Raw genomic sequence first — 22,069 nt, 5'->3', positions numbered from 1 at the left:
AAAAGGGTATATGTGGAACTACAAGGGGGGTGATTATGAAGAGCTCAGGAGACAGCTTGCAGGTGTAGCATGGAATGAGGAGTTAGCTGGAAAAGAGATCAATGCAGCTTGGGGGATTTTCAAAAAATATTTAGTAGATGCAATGTCTAAATGTATACCATGGGTGAGAAGGTTAAATAAGGTAGGTGTGAGATGGATGAATAAAGAGATTAAGCATACAATACAGAGAAAAAGGGCACTGTGGAGGCAGCATAAGAGAAGCGGAAGTAACCAATTTCATGAGGTCTACAGAGACCAGGCAAGGAGGGTGACTTGGTTGGTGAGAGTAGCTAAAGAGAGGTATGAACAGCAGTTAGCTAATGAAGCCAAAAAGAATCCTAGGGAGTTCTTTCAATATGTAGCCAGCAAAAGAAAGAATGATTATGGAAGGATGACATTGATTGGAGGAAATGGTATAAAGACAGCTGTTGCAGAATGTGTGGTGGAGATACTTAATGAGCAGTTCATAAAGATCTTTCAATCTTGTGAATGTGACTTCATGGAGAGATTAAGAGCAGTTGATGATGGGGAGGAGAGACTGACTGTAAGTGAGCAAGAGGTGTTTGGGGAGTTGAGTAAACTAGATGTAAATAAGGCTGTGGGACTTGATAATATATCACCACGTATTCTGAAGGAATGTGCCAGAGAGTTGACACCTGCCTTGACATATTTTTTTAATACGAGTCTTGCACTTGGTCAAGTCCCTAAAAAGTGGAAGGAGGGCAAGATTGTGCCACTTCATAAAGGAGGTGATCGAACTCAAGCATCAAACTATAGGCCTATCTGTGTGTCAGGTGTTGTGGATAAGTTGTTGGAGAAGCTTGTGAGAACTAGGATACAGAGTTGGGTTGACAACAATGGTATAATCTTTGATGGATAGCATGGATTTGCTAAAGGGAGGTCGTGTTTTAGTAATATGCTTACTTATTACAATAAAGTGACTGCTTCCTTGGACAGAGGAAAAGGATACACAGTAATATACTTGGATTTCGCAAAGGCTTTTGATAGAGTACCTCATGACAGGTTGACAGTCAAACTAGAGCAGATGGGGTTGGATATTAGATTAGTGCATTGGATTGGAGACTGCCTATCTGATAGGTATCAACAAGTTGTGTATGGGGGTGCAATATCCAGGAAAAGGAAAGTCACTAGTGGAGTGCCTCAGGGATCTGTTTTAGGGCCATTACTATTTAACTTGTATATTAATGATATTGGCGAAGATTTGGATGGAGATATTCAGTTGTTTGCAGATGATGCAAAGTTGGGACGAACCATAAAGAGTAGTGAAGATGTTGTGGCCTTGCAAGAAGACTTGAATAAATTGAGTGATTGGGCAAGCAAATGGGGATGTGAGTTCAATGTTGCAAAATGTAAGGTTTTAAAATTTGGAAAACAAAGATGGGATGCAGAATTTATGCTTGGTGAGAATATATTGTTGGAAGTAGAGGAAATAAGAGATCTGGGGGTGATAGTGGATAAGGATCTAAAATTTAGGGGACACATTGCCAAAATTGTGAAGACAACACAAAGAATTCTGGGAATGATGCAGAGGACATTGACGTGTAGAAGTAGGGAGATTCTTGTTCCATTGTATAAGGCTTTGATTAGGCCACACATGGACTATTGTGCCCAGATTTGGTCACCGGGTTTTCAGAAGGATGAAGAGATGTTGGAAAGGGTTCAAAGGCGTTGAATGTTGTTATCATGTGCAATCTTATAGCACATTAATTGCACATCATTTGTAACATCAGTAGCCTCGTCTATTTGTAATGCATTATAAGGGCTCTATTTAACTCTTTCGATTGACTGAGATTCTACGTCACCTGCCATATTATTAATTCTACGACCGACAGTGTAACTTTAGTAACTTGTTGCCAAACATAGATTTTACCACATCTTTTATGGCTGGAAGTAGTAAATTTTCCTCAATAGAATGAGGTTCCCCTGTTTTCGCTATGTGCAAACTTAAGAGATAGAATGCTTCCAATCCTTGCTATTAATCAAATCCATGGCTGAAACTATTTCTTTCCCATGATTTAATGTCCCTAAGCATCGCTGAAAAAATTCAGTTGACTTATTTTATACATCCCAATGATTAATTTCTAAATGCCAGAGTTTCGCAGACTTCATGCACTCGTTCGACAACACTTCATAACACAAAAGACATTGAAGTTTCTGTTCACTTTCATCTCCACATCAAGTAAACCCGAATTCCAAACATGAATTGATATATTTCCTACTGTTTGTTTCTTTTACTTTAATAGTATCAGATTTACTCGCCATTACAACGCGTGTATCACAATTAGGGTTAGCATCACCTTTTTCATTTGCTTTTCTTTTCGAAGTCCTAGTTTTAAGCCACTTTTTCATTATTAAAAAATGTTTCCCAAAAAATATATAAATACTTGGGTTAACTCACGACACACTTTGTCCAAGAATCACTTAGCACTTCTGAAGATATACTGAGCCTTGGTTGAAGGAGGTAAACCTTCAATAATAAAAATCAATGAACTACAAGCAATTGGTTGAAATGTGGATAACACATGTTTACTTCAAATCTGTCAAAATAACAAGGGAGGCAGAATTCTATGATGCTTACATTTAAAGGGAGGCCATGTTTTACCAATTTACTTATGTACTACAAACAAGGCAATGAATGCAGGGGATTAAGATGATGTACATACAGTTGTATATACAGTTGGAAAGAAGTCAACAGACATCTCCATGAACAAGGTGCATTGTGTCATGTAATGAGTCGTGTTTGTAACCAGTATAAATTGAAGGAATATGATGTTCACAAGTCAGTGCAACTGTGTCCAGGTGAAACGGCTGCAGGAATGAAACTGATAGAGTTTGAAGCATTGTTACAGGATGCCATATTGCAGGCTTCTATTCAGCAAACTGTTGACAAATTGGAGCATTCCAGATCAACAATCAGTGAAAACATACTGAGATGGAAGCATAGGGAGTCAGCTGCAAGTGCTATCATCAGTGGACAACCCACCCTCATCAAATTACCATAGGGTGCTATGAAGGATAATATTTAAAAAAACATCATTCATAAATCGGAGTTCTGGGCACTGACTGGAACATAAATCTGAACAAAAACATTCAGAATTAAGGCTCACAATATGGGTTTCCATGGTAGGACTGCAATAAACAAGCCTCCCACATTACCCAAACCAACATGCACCATCAATCTTTAGTAGTACAAAGAACATGTACAGTGAGACATGAAAGCTTGGAAAGCTGTGTTATGGAATGATGAATAACGCTACACCCTCTACTGAGCATATGGATGGGTGGAGTGTGACAGATGCCTGGTGAACATCTCTTATGCATAACCTAGTTATGAAATTCATAACCCAGTTATGAAATTCGGAGGTGGTGGTGTGATGGTATGGTCCTGTTTGTGGTGCCACAAACATTGAACTCTGAGAGGTATCTGCACATTCTGGACAATGTAATGTAATGTAATGCAATGCATCCTACATTGTGGCATTTCTAGAGAACTGACCATTGTCTCTTGCAGCAAGACAATGCACTTTGTCATAAGGCTGCTGTAAGTGCATGGTCACCACATTGACCTCAACAGAGCGCTGATCTCAATCGAATTGAATATATGTTTAATGAAATGGAGTATCAGGTTAGGTCAAGGGATGCCTGGCCCACAACAGTTGTCTAGGACCTTATTACATGCCTACAGGAAGATTGGCCCAAAATTCTTATTGATTTCTATCCTACGCTTGTGGAAAGTATGCCTGGTAGGACTGCTGCAGTCATCACAGTGAAAGAAAGTTGTACATCTTATTAAGGTGGTTGCCATGGCTGTTTGTTCCTCACATTATGGTGTCCATTGTCCATTTCCAAGCAGTGTACATAGAATTTGCATCATCTACAAATGAACATTCCCATTCAAATCTTTCTCAGTATCATTACTGGAGATAGGATGGCATGGGGATCCCAGGCCATTCCATTCATTTCTTGTTTAATCACACATTCACTTTCATAAAATACATGTTAAACAGCAATGGCATAAAACAGACTCTGGAGAAAAGTCACTAGTGACTTTCCACTTCTGGGATATTGCTCCCTAATATATATAATTCACTGATACCAATCAGACAACTTATCTCCAATCCAATATCCAACTCCATCTGCTCTAGTGTCCAACATCTAGTTTAATTATCACTTTATCACATGGCAGTCTATCAAAAATTTTTTCTCTAAATCTAAGCATACTGCTGCTTAGCAATCTCCCTTGTTCAATGCCCATGTCACCTTATTGTAATAAGTAAGCAGATTAATAAACATGATCTTCTTTTAACAAACCCATGCTGTCCATCAAAGAGAATTGTCAATGTTACCAACTCAATTCTGGATCTACTTCTCACTAACCCCCTCCAACACTTTAATTGCAACACCTGATTCATAGATTGGCCTATAATTTGAAGCCTGAGTCTTGTCACCTCCCTTTTGAAGCAGAATTGTACAGCCATGTCTTCCTTCCACTTCTTTTTTTTTTGAAACTGGGTCACTGTAAGATTCATGTTAAACAAGTATGTCAGGACAGGTGTGAACTCCTTGGCACATTCTGTCAAAATACACTGGGTCCGACACCAAACAACAAACAGTATTTCTGAAGAATACAATTGCAAATTCAGATGTATCAGCTTGTGGCAAATTGTATAAACGATGATTTCAAGTAGAAAGCAGGTACGAGTAAAATTTCAAATTTTGAATTGCACACAAAGAGGTTGGGTGGTAACACTCAGCAAGATAAATGACAAAAGGCTGCACTTGAGGGAAGCTGTTTTCATGAAGGAATAAAGCTGCAAACTTCAATGTTTTGTAATGTCTCAATGACATTATCTAAATAATTTCACACAGGGAAGAATTATTGGAAAGCATGATGAAGGCTATAAAATTAATGATATTGCCAGTGGGTTTGGAATTCTCACATAGCATTGTATCCAGGCTTTGGGCAGCGTTTCAAACCAATGAAAATTGTTCCAGATGTTCGCTAACAGGTCACTCTACCATGGAGCACGAAGACAGATTTTTGGTTATAACAGCAAAACATAGTTGATGCACCACAGCAAGTGAGCTTGCAAGTTGTCTCCATTTAAGCACAGGCACATAGATATCTTGTAAAACTGTGGCAAGACGTCTGTGACAAGAACGGCTATACGTCAAAAGGCCTGTAATCTGTGTCCCTTTATCCACAGTTCATCACAGAGCACATTTTCAGTGGTGTTGTATCTATAAAAATTAGACAAGACACTAATGGATTAATGTGCTCTTCAAAGATTAGAGTCATTTTAGTCTTTCCTCCGATTCTGGAAGACACTTGATTTGGTGTGAAAGTGGTACTGCTTACCATAGTGAGAATGTCTTCAAAGGGATAGATAGAGTGGTACTGGGGTCATGGTGTGGGGAGGTATTATGCTTAATAGAAGCACCAACTACAAGTGCTGAAAGGAAGTATAACTGGTGAATGATTGTTTCATGGTGCTGTAGATGAAGAATTCATTTTTATGGATGATAATGCCACACCACATCATACATGAGTAGTGGAGATACTTCTGGAGACTAAGGATATTAATTGAATCTAGTGGCCAGCATGCTCCCCAGATCTCAATCCTTTGGGACAAGATAGAGACTCATTGCTGCTCAAAATTCTCCTCCAGACAACAAACAAGGCCTTATCTTTGATTCAAAGGAGAAGTGGGCCAGTTTGCCTCAAGAACTCCTGAATCACTTTTTTTCTAAGCACAGTACAATGTTGTGAGAACAGCACTGCAGTTCAGGGTGGACATATTCCATACTGAAATGTCTCTCTGCATAGTTTCTGTAAGCACTGTACATTAATTCCTTAACTACCTACAGCCCTAGGAAATTTGTAACTTTTGCCAAAAACATATTGCAATTTGGCAATATGTTTTTGGCAAACATACTGCCTCAAGTATACTCAAATCTCCACACATCACTTGCTCTCTGTTCCAAACTCTGTATGATGTCACATTCATGAGATTGAAGTACCTTTATCAACTGCTCATTTAACACTTCAACTATATCTTCTGCAGTGTTAACCTTTGACCATTTTCATTATCACTATAAAACTTCCATAATCATCCACTCTTCTGCTGTCTATATATCTAAAGAATTCTCCAGGTTTTGGTTTTGTTAGCTAACTACTGCAATTTGACTACCCTTACCTTCTTTGCTTGTTCACTAATTACTAAGACTCATCTAATGTTGGGTCTATAATGGCCTTCTTCCTGTAGATTGTATGCTTAATCCCTTTGTTCATCCATTTTGCACTTACCTTATTGAATGTTCTGATGATTGGAATGCATATGGACATTGCTTTTACCAGATCATTCTTGAATACTGCCCAAGCAGCACTTATCTTCTTTCCACCCAACTCCTCATTCCACGATGTAGCTTGTGGTAATATCATGTTAACTAAAATCACCTATAACCCATCTGCCATTTGCTTGGCTAATTTCATTGTCAGTACCTTCCCCATTACCAGGTCTGCAGCATCCAACCAAATTGCCAGCCTGATTGGCTGAGTGGTTCGTGTACCAGCTCTCAGGTTCGAATCTCACATGGGAATGGATGTTTGTAATTGTCTTTACATCGGAGATGAATTTCATCATCCAGTGTGAAATCACTGCCCCATTTATGCGATGCCTGAAGTGACTTGAAAAAGTTCCACGTTTGAGCTCCAGAGCAGGGTTTCTGGACTATGTAAAAATAAATAAAAAATTACAAAAATACATATAAAATTTATAAAAATTGGAAAAAAAATCCTTTGTCCACCCATGGTACAAAATGTGCTATAGTTTTATAATAACCTTTCATGGGAGGGAACTAGATAGAAAAAAAAATCATTCTACCCATACTTACCAGACATGATTATGCCTCAAAACCCTTTCACAAAACCTCCTTCTTGCATTGGCACAACTACTTTTCTATCATCAACAGCACTCCAGCTTCCTTTTTTGTGTTTGCTTTCCTCATAAAAATCATCACACCATTTTACCTCTATTCCAAGCATGTCTCACTTATTCCAACAATATCTGGGCAAACAAACACGATCAATATAACAACTTATTTTAGATAACTCAATATAACCTGTTGAGTTCGAGGTTATATCGTAGTGTGTAGTGTTTGTGCAAGCTCCTAATAAGATAAGTATTATTTTCAGTTATCGTTGATAAATTTAGTTAATATTGAGTAGTTTTGTTTGCCTTGAGTATTTTAGTGTTTTTGTGTTTTTGGTGTGTATAACTTATTATTTGATAAAACACGTTGCAATAATTATGGCACCTGTACGAAGGAAAATGGCGGCCAGTAATGATGGTTCGCCATCGTTATCAAAGAACAGTAGTATAAAAGAAATGAGTCAGTGTACTAGCTGTGAAATGTACGCTTTACGGAGTGCAGTCGGAGTGTGGATAGATGATAATAAAGGATTGAATGTGTGTAGAAAATGTAGGGAGAATGAGGAATTGAAGTGTATTTCGGATCGTGAGTGTGATATTTTTGTCAACCTTCAGAATGAAGAAAATAGCGATATGACAAGAAGCGGCAAGGTTGTACATGAGAATTATGAGAGTGTGAATGTAGAAAGTGTGAATGATAGTATTAATGGTTTCTCAGAGAATAAAAAAGATGAGATAGATGCACTGAATGAGATCGCGTTGTTGAATGGTGCGATAGAAAGGGTAAAACAGCAGCTAGAGTGCATGAACAAAAGTCGACTGAATGAACCAACCAATAATAAAAGGTATGACAGGAAAAATAGGCGTATGAATGTGAACATGAACAAAATGGATAGAGTGCTGTATGGAGACTCGTTAGTACGAGGTGTGTTAGTAGAGGATTTGACAAAATCGTACCAACCTGGTGCGACCATAAAGGACGTAACTGCGTCTATTAGAGAGCAAAAGGAAAGGGTGAAAGAAATTATTGTTGTGGCAGGTACGAATGATTTGAAAGGAGATAAAATGGAAATGATAGAAGACCTGAATGAATTGTTTGAAGTAGCAAAAGAAAAGAGTGAGAGAGTTAGAATGATTAGTCTTTTGCCACAGTATGACAGTGAAATGTTTAAAAGGAGGGCCATAATTGCGAATGACTTTATGCGTGGGTTATGTATGACGAGTAGTGCGGAATTTGTGGACGTGTGGAGTGAGTTTGATGGGCGAAAGGATCTATATAAGATGGATGGCTTGCATTTAAATGGTTATGGTGTAAGAAGACTTGAGAAAGTGTTGCTGAATGTAGTGGATGTGCAAATTCAGGGAAACTAGATTCGTTAGGGGGGGGGGGGGGAGTAGATATACAGTCCTTAGGGAGGCAGTTGAATGTAAGAATGAATATAATATGCTAGAGCAAATAAGGACAACAAACCAGAGTGGGATAGTTAATATAAGGCATCAAGGTAGGGTTGGGGCAAATGGGGGTCTTAAATTCATGTACACTAATACTAGGAGTATTAGGAACAAGAAGGAAGAGTTTTTGGCCATGGTTGGCACTTCCAGACCACAGGTTACAGGTATTAGTGAAACATGGCTGACTGTAGATGATATAACTAGTGGGATTGAATGTGATGGGTATAGTGTGTTCAGGAATGACAGAGAGAATAAAATGGGGGGGAGGAGTATTGTTGATGATAGCTGATGAGCTGCAGCCAAGAAGAATAGAAGTTGAATTGCAGGATAGAGAAAAGAGCACGTTTGAGGCCATTTGGTGTGAGATTGTGGCTAGCAGAACTAAATATACATTTGGGTGCTGCTATAGACCAGGTGATGGAAAAGATGGTGGTGACAGTATGCACAAGCAAATAGAAGAAATGAGTGGAAGGAGGGTGATTATTATGGGAGATTTCAACTATGGTCGTATTGATTGGAGTGAGGAGAGGACACACGGGAGGAAGGAATTGGATTTTATGCGGTTATTAAGGGATAACTATCTGCGACAGCATGTAATGGAAAATACTAGGGGTCAGAGAGTGCTTGACCTAGTAATTACATCTGAGGATTTGGCTGTAACAAATATGACCACATTGCCACCAATCGGTGAGAGTGATCATAGGGTCTTGACTTGGGAGGTGGCTAAAGGTGTAGAATTTTCAATTAAGACAGGGTATACGTGGAATTATCGGGCTGGAAAGTATGACAAGCTTAGGAGTTTGATTGGCTCAGTGCCATGGCATGTACAACTGCAAGGACGAAGTTGATAGTGCATGGGAGGTGGTTAAGAAGTGCTTGCATGAAGCAATGGCTGACTGTATACCTAGAGTCCGAATAATAAATCAAGTAGGGGTTAAATGGATGAATAACACCATTAAGCTTGAGCTGCAAAAAAAGAAACAACTATGGAGGGAATTTAAGGAGAAAGGTGACCGGCAGGCACATGAACGGTATAAAGCGCAGGCCAGATGGGTGACGAGTGAGGTAAGAAAAGCAAAAAAGGATTACGAAAGAACATTGGGCATGCAGGCTAAAGAGAATCCTAAACAGTTTTTTCAATATGTTGCAAGTAAAAGGAAAAATGTATATGGCAGAATGATTTTAAAGAATGCCGATGGTAGGGAGGTAACTGAATCAGTTGATATATGTGAGTTACTGAGTGAGCACTTTGCAAGAATATATCATCCAGGTGGTGACCTTGCGGAAATGAATGAACCAGTAGATTATACGGGAATTGTGGTGAATGAAGAGGAGGTGAGTAGTCTATTGCATAACCTCAATGTCAATACATTCATGGGATTGGATGGTATACCAGCTTGTGTCGTACAAGAAGCGGCTAAAGAATTGTCAGTACCCTTGACAGTACCCTTGAGTCTCGGGTCTGGGTTAGTCCCGAGGGGGTGGAAAGAGGGGAAAATAGTTCCACTGCATAAAGGTGGTTCCAAGACTGCTGTTGTAAATTACTGACCAATTAGCATATCAAGAATCATTGTCAAGGTCTTAGAGAAATTAGTGAAGAAAAGAATACAGGATTGGATAGATGAAAATGGGATATTGTATGGGGGACAACATGGTTTTGTGAAGGGTAGATCATGCCTCAGTAACTTGCTCACGTTTTATAACACAGTGACGGCTGAACTGGATAGGGGTAATGGATTTATAGTAATACTACTGGACCTTGCCAAGGCTTTTGATAAGATACCACACAGAACCCTAACCAGTAAACTGGAGCAGATGGGGATAGATATAATGTTGGTGAGATGGATAGGAGGGTGGTTGAAGGAGAGATACCAGAGAGTGGTTTATTCAGGAGTGGAGTCAAAAAGACGGCTTGTGACTAGTGGAGTGCCGCAGGGCTCTGTTCTTGGACCACTGCTTTTCAATTTGTTCATCAATGATATTGGAAATGATTTGAGAGGAAGTGTTCACTTGTTTGCTGATGATGCAAAGTTGGGTAGAGCAATTGTGAGTGCACAGGATGTCAAAATTTTACAGGATGATTTTTATAGTTTGGAGGACTGGGCTAGGAAAAATGGATGTCAGTTTAATGTGGCAAAGTGTAAGGTTATGCACTTTGGGGTGAAAAGAATAGCAGCAGTATATCGCATAGGTGGAACCGTACTCCAGGAGATTGATGAGGCCAGGGATTTGGGAGTGCTGGTGGATAGGGAGTTGAAGTTTAGGGGGCACATTGCAAAAGTAATTAAAACAGCTCACCAAATCACTTGGCTTATGAAAAATACTTTAACATGCAGAGAGAAGCAAGTTGTTGTTCCTCTGTATCAAGCCTTGATAAGACCCCATCTGAACTTCTGTGCCCAGTTATGGGCACCAGGGTTTCTTCGTGATGGAGAGGAAGTGGAGAGGGTCCAGAGACGAGTGACCAAGATGATAGCAGGTCTGTGGAATGAACCTTATGAGAATAGGTTGAAGATTTGTGGGTTGCAGAAATTGGACGATAGGCGAAGGAGGGGTGATATGATTGAGACATTCAAATTACTGAAGGGTTTTTATAAGATTGATCCAGAAGATATTTTTGAAAATATGACTGGTGGTGGGAGGACTAGGGGCCATGCATGGAAGCTGGGCAAGAGCGTGGTTGACAAGGGTGTTAGAGCTAGGTTTTTTACTTGGAGAGTGGTGAATGAGTGGAATAAGCTTCCAGAGTCTGTTGTGGGTGCTACGACCGTGAATGAGTTCAAGGCAAGATATGATAGATACTGTGTGAATGTTGAATAGTTGTTCCGGACATGATGTTAGGGCCTCCCTCGATGAGTCTGTCGACTCCTTGGAGTTTCCCGGAACAATAATAATAATAATAATAATAATTTTGTTCCCCATATTCCTGATTCTTCTAGTATTTGTACACAAACATAACAGTTCACTTCTGGATCTTTAACCAAGGTCCAGTGTTACCTCTTAGGTGCGACTCCTTCATGTCTTCTACAACCATTCTTCGCTGTCATTTCCAGCCTACAATCCTCTCTACACACAAACGCTACTCCTTCTACCCTCCCACCACATCCCAGGCCATTCTACGAAGGAGGTCTGAAAAGTTCTCGACCTCGACCATAGATGGCAGCACTATCAGCATTTTTTTTTTTTTTCTAAGTTGGTACATCTGTCATAAGCATCCATGTGAAATTGCACGTCATTCTATGAAGTAGTTTATTTTATACAGCTGGCTGAAGTAAAAGTGTTGTCTGTATCACTTGAAATGGATAAAATTGAGTATCGTGCAGTTATAAAATTCTTTGTAAAAGAAGACTTAAAGCCAAACGAAATTCATTCGAAGTTCATAAAAGTTTCTCCTTCATTTTCAACAATTAAGAAATGGGCTGCTGAGTTTAAATGTGGCCGTACCAGCCTTGAAGATGATCCATGTGAAGGATGTCCAAAAAGTGTAACAACACTAGAAATCATTGATCAAATGCACAATATGTTATTGGATGACTGGCGAGGAAATGCATGAAATTGCTGAGACTATAGGCATTTCAAAAGAACATGTATTTTGCATGAAGAATTGCAAATGAAAAGCTTTGGGCAAGATGGATGCTATGCATGCTCACAGCAGACAAAAACACACTCGCATGAAAATCTCTGAACAGTGCTTGGAGCGTTTTAACAAGAATAAAACTGAATTTTGTGTATTGATTTATTACTATGGATGAGACTTGGATTCACCATTACACACCAGAGTCCAAACAGCAGTAAAAGTAGTGGACAGAAGCCGGTTGTTCAGAGCCAAAGAAGACAAAGTCGGTTCCATCAGCAGAAAAGATCATGGCATTGGTGTTTTAGGATGCTAAAGGCAGTTTGTTCATTAATTATCTTGAAAGGGGTAAAACAATAACCGGGGAATATATTTCCAATCTTTTAACCAGACTAGACGAAAAAATTCATGAGAAAAGACCAGGTTTGCAGAATAAAAAAATCAACTTTAATCAAGACAATGCACCTGCCCACAAATGTGTTTTGTCAATTGGAAAATTAAGGGATCTGCACTATGAATTGTTGGAACATCCACCATATTCCCTAGATTTAGCTCTCTCTGACTTCTATCTCTTCCTCGATGATCAGCATTTTTCTTTAAATCGAGAGGTCATTCCAGCTTTAGAGGGGGTATTTTGCAGATCTTACTGAGAACCACTACAGGGACAGGATAATGGTGCTGGAGCATTGCTGGAATAAATGTATTAGTCTTAAAAGAGATTATGTTGAAAAATAAAAATAATTTCTCATCTTCCATTTACCCTCTTTTACCTTGCAGTGTCGAGGGTTTATTAATCATCGGAAATCAAACCATTCACAGGATAAAGTGGTCAAGCCCTACTCCCCGGTTTATCCTATGTCCTGTAGTGTTGAGTTCTTAAGGCCAGTTTGCCTGCTTTGTTGGATGAAAAACCCCAGGATTAATTGGGGAAAAAACCCTACTGTCCACTCCCAAGACCGGCTAACTTGGTTATGGCTGAGGAAGATCCTTCAGCTCCTCACGTCTTTGACGGGAATCAAACCTAGGACACTCCTTCCCCAGGCATATGCGAAGCACACAGCCACTAGGCTAACTGTGCGGACCAATATAATAATAATAACTATAACTTTGAAATTATAAATTCGTTTTTTCATTGTTAGGCCAAGAACTTTTCAGACCACCCTCGTATACCTTTCTTGTCTACTCACACATTCACTTCCTTTTCCAGTATTGCCCTTTCTCATGCTACATGCCCTATCTATCCTGACTCGCACCTAATTTCCTGTCTTGCATTCTTGTTTGCTCATTCTCCTCACCTCTCCATTCATAAGCACTCCTCCCTTCCTTCCTTATTCTTCCACTGTGCACAGAGCCTTAAACTCTGCCCACAAAAACCTACCATATGGCTTCGCTACATTGATGATGTGTTTGCTATTTGGCCACATGGCTCTGATACACTCCTCTCCTTATTAATGCACTTAAACAACCCACACTCCAGAATGAAGTTCACCCTGGAAAAAGAGGAAAACAACAGCCTCCCTTTCCTAGACACACTAGTCACCCGCTAGCGTGATGGAACCTTGGTTTTCTCAGTTTATAGAAACCTACCCATACAGGCAGGTACATTCACCAACAATTCCCCCCCACACACACACACAACAATATGGAGTAATTAAAACACTATACAACAGGGCTAAACTAATCTGTTCAAATGACAATGCCCTAACCACTGAACTAAATCACATCCTTAACACTTTCTCAGCCAATGGCTACAACCCCCAAAAAATACTAAAACCAGTAAACCACAGACCCCTCCCTTTCACAAAAAAGATTACTCTAAATCCATCACCATTCTCTACATCTGAGGCACATCGGAAAAAATTACCAAAATCCTGAATAAACATGACCCGACCTCTTGTTACAGACCATATAGAAAATTGGCATCCTTTATTTGCTCCACTAAAGACCAACCACTTCCCCTAGACCTACCTGGTATCTACCAGGTCCCTTGCAGCTGTAAGTTGTCCTACTTTGGCCAAACAGGCAGGACAGCGAATATCAGAATTTCAGAACACAAGGACTACATCTGGTTTCACCAGTACAGCCACTCTGGGCTTGCAGAACATGCTCTGGATACACGCCACAGAATACAGTGGAAGAAAGCCACAGTAATACACCGCAGCAAGTATAAATTTGAAAGACTATTCATAGCATTAGCTTCAGCCCTAAGAAACATGCCAAACCTCAACAAATTTGGATGCATGAGACTGCTCCAAATTTGGGAGACGTACATCTTGAGAACTTCAGCCCAACAGCCAAGAATACCTAATATAGCCTGCTAGGTGGCACCATCAGAACTTTAGGAAAAACAGTAGTTTCCTCGCTTCAACCTCATTTGCTGTTTTTAGTGCCTGAGTACACGTGTCGTAATCTTGTGTTCCCATGAAGACGGCAACGTGATGTCAGAGAATATCACTAGATCCAATGTGATGCATTGTGAATCTCTTCCATGAAATGTAGCTAAAGGCAGTTATGTCTGAGTAACTTTATAAATTCTGGGTGTTTAAAACCTGGAAAGCGTGCGTTGTTAATTATACATCTAAAAATTAATTTTCACAAACTAAAATATCATATTTCTTACCTTATCTGGAACTTCAGGATCAATCCAAGCAACATTGAATATATGCTTAATTTCTTCAGCAAGTCCAATGCGTGCTCCACTGTTGGATGATATATAAAGACGAGGAATTCCCATTTGTCGGGCTTTCTCTGAGGCTTTCTGTTAAGCAAATATAATCATATTTCATCTTACAAGAGTTAATGTTCTATACAATATAATTTTTTTATGTGCATAAATATCATCATTATTATTATTATTATTAAGAGAGACCTCCAGGGAGTCAGAGACTCATCAGGGGAGGCCACATACCATACACACACCAGCTACGATACTTATTCTTGAATTCATTCACACTGCTTGCACTCACTACATCCATAGGCAATCTATTCCAATCACGCATCACCCTCTCAGAGAAAAATTTAGCCATCACACCCTTCTTTGTGGCCTTCATTCGCAGCTCCCAAGGATTCCCTCATGTCCTTTCCCCACCCTCCATAAATTGAAATCCTGTATGACCCTTTCAGAAGTTTGTAAGTCTCAATCATGTCATCCCTCTTTCACCTGTTTACTAGTATCTGCAGTTTACAAATTCTCAATCTGTCTTTATAATCAGCATTCCAAATCCTGATATCATTTTTAGCACTCTCCTTTGTACTCTTTCCAATATATCAGAATCACAACGGAAACCAGACCCGCACACAATAGTAGAAGTGTGGTCTTCTCAAGGCCTTATAAAGAGACAAAATAACATCTTTATATTTACATGTGAACATCTGTTTAAGCATTGTATTTGAATCTTTGCTACATGGCTCCTGAACTTCAACTTCCTATCTATTAACACTCCAAGATCCTTAGCCTCATCAGTTTCTTCTAGCCTAATCCCACCAATATAATACAACATTGGATATCTAATCATGCTGAAGTGAATGACTTTACATTTACTCACATTAAACCGACATCCATTTTCCCATGCCCACAATTTCAGCCTATTGAAATCATTCTGCAAGTACTGCATATAATCAGCATTTCTGATTACCTTACCTATCTTTGTATCATCAGCAAAGAGCTGTATGTCACTTGTCAAATCCTTCCCAATATCATTAATGTACAGATTGAATAACAGTGGACCAAGTACTGATAATTGTGGTATGCCACTTGTTACCTTAAACCTTGCAGACTCAGATCCCCCCCCCCCCCGTATACCACTTTTTAATATCTGTCAGTCAGCCATCCTCTTATCCACGCTAATATTGTATAATCCAAACCCATTTTCTCCAATTTACGCATCAGTCTACCATGCTGTATTCTGTCAAAAGCCATAGCAAAATCCAGACATATCATGATATATCCATTCCCCTTATGTAGTTCAATGGTAACATTGTTATAGAATGTGAGCAAGATGCTAAAATATGACCTTCCCTTAGTAAACCCATGTTGTTCATTGCAAAGTAGAGATTCCCTGTCAACCCATTTCTGAATGCAAGCCCTAACCAATTTTTTCAAAATCTTCATCACCACTCCTGAAATACTAATTAGTCAAAAGTTGGTTACATTGGTCTTTGCACCACGCTTGTGCAATGGAATTACCATACATTCCTGCAGAATCTTCCCTGTTCTGAGAATCATATTAAACAGTCTGGCGAAAGGAATGGCCAGTTCAGCTGAACACTCTTTTAGCACATGTGCTGATATTCCACCAGTCCTATATTGCTGTATTCTTATTCAATTTGTGCAACAGCTCTAATACCTTGGCTTCACACACTTGCTTTTGTTTATCTAGTGAAGAAGTAACAGTGAGCTCAATGTCACGTTCACCAGGCTGATAGCTTTTAACAAAATGGACACTCATTAACTGAACAACCTCTGCTGCATCTGTAACCCTCATGTCGTCTGGATTTAGAAGAGTTATTCTTTCATATTCATTCTTTCTTTTACTTACAGCATATCGATAGAATTCTTGTGGGCTGTCTTTAGCACACAGAGTCAGTTTTTTTTCATACTCAGACTTTGCTTTCAGTACAACAGTTGTGACTATTCTAGCCTGCTGCTTATAACGTTCATAATGGACATCATCCTTATGCAACTGGTATTCCTTCCACATTGTCCTTTTCTTACGAATCTCTTGCTTAAAAAGATTACACACCATTTGACTCCTACTCTGTTTATTCTTCGAACTCTCGGGACACATTCTGATATCGCATTATTGAAGAATTGTTTAAATGCTTCCCATGTGCTGTTGATATTCTTTCCATCCAGCAACCGATCCCATTTCAGTGAACTCAGTATACTCCTCAGTTGGGCATAATTTCCTGCTTTGTAGTTCAGCATGTAACCTTTTCTGAATAGAACATTCATAAACTTAGTCACTTCCAAAGTGAGTACCACAATCACTGTCACCAACTGGAGGCAGAATAGTTACGCCTTTAACTGAAACATCCTCTGAACTATAATCAAATCTAACACTCTTTGCCCTCTGTTGCTTCTGTGACATGCTGCTTGAGGAAGATGTTCAGCAATGGCTCAATAAATGCATTTTTATTCTTCTCATGAGATTCTACTGCTACCCAATGGATATTTGGATAATTAGTCTCCCATTACAATTACTCTTTTCGTGCTCATCTTTTCTATTTGGTGATGCATTTCGTCACCACTAGCAACTGATCCACCAGGTCTGTAACTACACCCCATTATGTAATTGATCTTGTTAGATTCAACCTCCCACCAGATGACTTCAAACTCATTGCCGCAGCAAATACTGTTAGCAGTAGTACTACAATCATAGGTCTCAACTCTAACTGGATTCACATCATCTGATATCATTAGCAGCACACTCCCCTACTCTCTTATCCTCTCTATCCTTCCTAAAAATACTGAAACCTTGACACTCGATACCAGTTAGTAGGTCTGATTCTGATAGCCAGATCTCACTAATACCTACAATCTGAGGTCGCAACATACTAAGGCAACAAACTCTATCCCTTTGTTTCTGATACTCCTAGCATTCGTGTACAGACATAATAATAATCTACTTGTTTGTTCTTCTGTATTGTCTTGTCTGCAGTCTGCCTGACTCAGTTGGACAACTTGCCAATCTCCATTCTCTAATGCCTTATGCATGTAGACATCTTTGTACACATTCGATGGGTCCGAACTGGACGAACACAAACCCAAAATCATTCTCTCCTTGTCAACATTTCCATGACAAAGCCCATTAACACAGTTATATAACATTGTTGCTGTTAAAGAAACATTCACACCATTCCTTCTTTTATAATTTAGTTTCTCTGACTCTCTGTGTCAGATCTCATACCAGTTATTAGTTTCTCTCGATTCCTGATACCAAACACATTCAGGTGTAGGCCATCCCTCTTATACAAATCCAGTCTTCCCTCAAACTCACTCCACACATCCAAAAACTCGCATCCATTCCTTCTACATAGCCTATGCATCGAATCGTTTGCCATCATAGCTATTCTTCTTAATTCATTTTTATCATAGCGAGGTAAAATACTGAACGATTTTCGCTTTGTCACTCTTTACTCTCACTTCTTCCACCAGCCCTTTCATGTCCTCTCTCATACTGAACTTATCGCCAGTTAAGTTGTTTGTACCTGCTACAACTACGATTTCATTTACTTTTCTTTTCTGTTTTTGAATTGTTTGTGTTATATTTTCAATTTTCATTCCAGGAAAACTCAATGTTATAACTCGCTCATCTATAGCATGTTTTATTATAGAGTCACCATACCAAATAACTTCTTTCTTTTTACTAGCAAAATCACTTACATGATTTTCGTTATTTCCTGACCTACCTGTTTACTTGCTTCGTTGTTTCTTATTTTCCTGTTAATTTTAATTTTCTTTTTCTTCCTCTGTTCATTTAAACATCTCTCAACTTTTTGCAATTCCCACATTGTCTTTCTGATGATCTGCTTCAACTTCGCTATTTTGGCAGTCATCGTATTTGCTGCTGTATAAGATGCACCCCCTTTTTTGTACACATTTTTTTAGGGAAAAAAACTTTATCACTGAATATTATAATAAATTTAGAGTATTTCAAATATAAAGTAATAAGTAAGTCTATTTTCAACAAATACCTAATCTAACAAGAAAGAGCCCACCTTTTAATCTTCTTCTTCAAAACCCAGAAATTCATCTCCAGAGCTAAATGATGAGACACTTGAAACTTCTTCTAAATCAAAATCTGAGTCCTCATACAACAAATTGTCCTCTGTACCATCCAGTGCATTACTAATGCCACACTTCTTAAACGATTTAACCACTGTCTCAGTTTTCACAGCATCCCATGAAGCTTTCACCCACTCACAAACTTACGAAATGCTAGGCCTCTTCCTTCTTCCTGATGGTGTAACAAAATCTGAAGACTGCATCCAGCTGTTCCACTTCTCCTTCATAAATCTCTTAAATGGTTTATTAATACAGACATCTAAATGTTGAAGCTGACTAGTTAGACCTCCTGGAATTACAGCTAACTGAGTTTTCAATTGCTTGAGTTTATTTTTAACATCTTTTGTTCTGTGAGAACGAAACTGATCCCACACTAGCAGGGCAGGCTTCTTCAACAGTCCACCAGAGCGCCTAGACCAAATGTTATCTATCCATAACTGGAATACTAGAATGTATTCCAGTAACTGGAATGCTCTCACACACCGCAAGGAAGCAAGAAAGAAATCGTGTAACTCGGAACAGAGAAAAATTCCAGAAATGAAAGTAATAAAAAACTGAGTATCGGCATATAAGACACACCCTGTTTTTCAGACCTATTTTCAAAGAAAAAAAGTGCATATAATACGCCGGCAAATACGGTAATTCATTTTCACTAACCTCTTCTATGTGTACAAGAACCTCGTTAGCAGGGCTAACCTTCTTGTTCTCACCTGCGGTGCTTTTTTTTAGCATTACATTTCTTGCCCTTTTTTGGGACCATTTTAAATGTATACAAATATTGAAATATCTTAATAAAAATATGTGATAAAATATTAAATACACTAAAATATAAAACATTAAAATCTACAATGTTATACTACAAAACACAAATTTTGTAAAGGAAAACACAATAAAACAGACAAAAATCACCAACTTTACAGGAGCACTAAATTCGCTGACCAACTACTATGTATCCTCGAACAACAAAATATCAAAGGTCTTTTTATTTAGTCTTTACACTGTTGAGAAATTAGGAGCCAACCAAACTTTTGCTGATTTATTTTATTTTAACATGCAAAACTTTAGGGCTGTTTGTTTTCAAATCAAGGTCAAGTATGTATTAATGAAAATTATGTAATTACGAAACCCCTGATCAGTAATTTCGTATTATACTGAACATTCTACATCTCCTCTAGTATCCATTCAAAATTTATCCACTGTATATTTAGAACTATATGTAGAAACAGAAATTTATTTAGAAATATAGAAAAATTATTTATAATCAGAAATGGAAGGATGTGTTCACAAGGATAGAAAGGGAGAGGATGGTGCTGATGAAGATAGTGGGGAAATTATTGTAAGATAGACATGTAAGAGGGAAATAGTGGCAAAAGTTCTGAAGCAGTATGATGTGAAGTGGAAGATGTCAGGAAGGGATATTTAGTTGGATGCTGGTACAGGTCAAAGTGAATGCGAAGTGTAGTGATGAAGAAATGCATATGCAAATTGGATTAGTGAACAAGGGAAGGATGATTTTTAATTATGCTAATATGGATGGGAATTAAACGACAGTATTTTAGAATAAGAAAAATGAATTTCTTGAGTTCTTGAGAGATAACTATATCTCAAGCAGTATGTAAAAGAGGGACCATATGAGGATCAAGAGTTTTAGATCATTTCATCACATTTTGTGATTGTGAATGAGATGTTGCACTTCCCTAAAGATAGAGTGATCACAAAATGATAACTTGGATTGTGGCTAGCCATATGAAGACATTAGTATGGGAAAATTATATGCGGAACTACAAGGCTGATGATTATAAAAAGCTCAGGAGACATGTGGAGCTATAGCATGGAATGGGGAGTTAAGTGGGAAGGAAATAAATGCTGCCTGGGCACTGAAAAACAGATATTTAACAGCAACAGCATTAATGTGTAAATGTATTTTGAGGGTCCAAAGGATGTATAAGGCTGGGGTAAAATGGATGAAATCTGGAACAAAGCACTGGAGAGACAGTACAAGATGAATTATGGTAATAATTAGTTGTATGAAGGATATAAAGAGCAGGCCATTAAGATGACACAATAGGCAAGTACAGGGAGAGTGTACTAAGAGCAGATATTAGTAAACCATACCAAGATAAATCTTCGAGAGCTTTTTCAATATGTACCAAGTAGGAAGAAGAATGATTATAGTAAGATGATGTTGATGAATGAAAATGTTAGATTAGTAACTGCTGCTTTAGACATAACTAAGTTATTCAGTAAACAATTCAGTCGACTGCTGTATGTACATTGTATTCCCATTTCTTTGATTTACTTGTTTCTATGCACTGATGATCTACTGTGATTTTCAGCAAGAAATATCTGTACTTTCATTTCATTAACGTTAATTACTGTGGTTATGGTTTAATTTGTTGTTTATGGAGATTCTTGTTGCATTGTATAAGACATTGATTAGGCCCCACATGTACACATGCACAGATTTGGTCAATTGGTTTTCAAAAGGACAAAGAAATGGTGGAGTGGGTTTGTAGGCGACTGACTTAAGGCAGTTTCTAATCTCTGGAATGTTGAATATGAAGAAAAGTTGAGAAGATGCAATTTTCAGAGTCTAGTGGATAGGAGGAAGAGGGAGAGAGGTGGAGATATGATAGAGATGTACAAGTTGGTAAGGGGTTGTTAGAGGATCAATGTTGAAGAGCTACCAATTATATATTTGGTTTAATCCTTTATCCAAGTGTAAGCAAACAAACTTTGCACCTGAAGTATTTTCAGGACTGGGGCAACTCGTGGTACCCAGTCATGAAAATTCTTCATGCATAAACTTTGTTTGCTTACACTTGGATAAAGGATTAAACCAAATGTATAATTAGTAGCATAGCCAAGTGAAAAACTTCCATCAACGTTGAAGAGGTTTTTCATAAAATTTTGAGAGATCAGGGAAAAACAACAAGTCATCCTTGGAAGCTGTATAAGGAGGGTATGAACAAGATAGTGAGAAGTAGGTGTTTTCACTGAGTGATTGGAATGCCTTGCCTGAGAGTGTGGTGTCTGCAGAGAATTTGAATGAGTTTAAGGCAATGTATGAGCTGTGTGTAAGAAAAAGGGACCTCCTAAATATGTCTTTGACTCAATGGGATCTTAGGGTAATAATAATAATAGTAATATATCTTCTATCTTAAGCATGCAAGAAATAACCAGCACATCAATCACCGAATCAGAACAAACCCTCATGTGGAACCTACACAGGAAACTACAAAGTAGGCTTTTGATGGAATATGA

General features: G+C 38.6%; 1 protein-coding gene across 1 annotated transcript in view; it reads right to left on the bottom strand.

Moving 5' to 3' along the window:
• ACC (acetyl-CoA carboxylase) overlaps nucleotides 1–22,069 on the bottom strand; it is a 1,393,224-nt gene that overhangs the window by 348,201 nt on the left and 1,022,954 nt on the right. Inside the window, exon 41 of the mRNA XM_090408519.1 lies at nucleotides 14,639–14,776. Within this exon, the coding sequence (XP_090264645.1) occupies nucleotides 14,639–14,776 (138 nt within the window). The remainder of the gene's footprint in view (nucleotides 1–14,638; nucleotides 14,777–22,069) is intronic.

The sequence above is a fragment of the Typopeltis vanoorti genome, chromosome 18 (assembly GCF_054136105.1).
Source record: "Typopeltis vanoorti isolate ZY-2024b chromosome 18, IOZ_Tvanoo_1.0, whole genome shotgun sequence".
Classification (NCBI taxonomy): Eukaryota; Metazoa; Arthropoda; class Arachnida; order Uropygi; family Thelyphonidae; genus Typopeltis; species Typopeltis vanoorti.
Note: the sequence above shows the minus strand (reverse complement) of the source record. Positions and strands in the feature narration are given on the sequence as shown.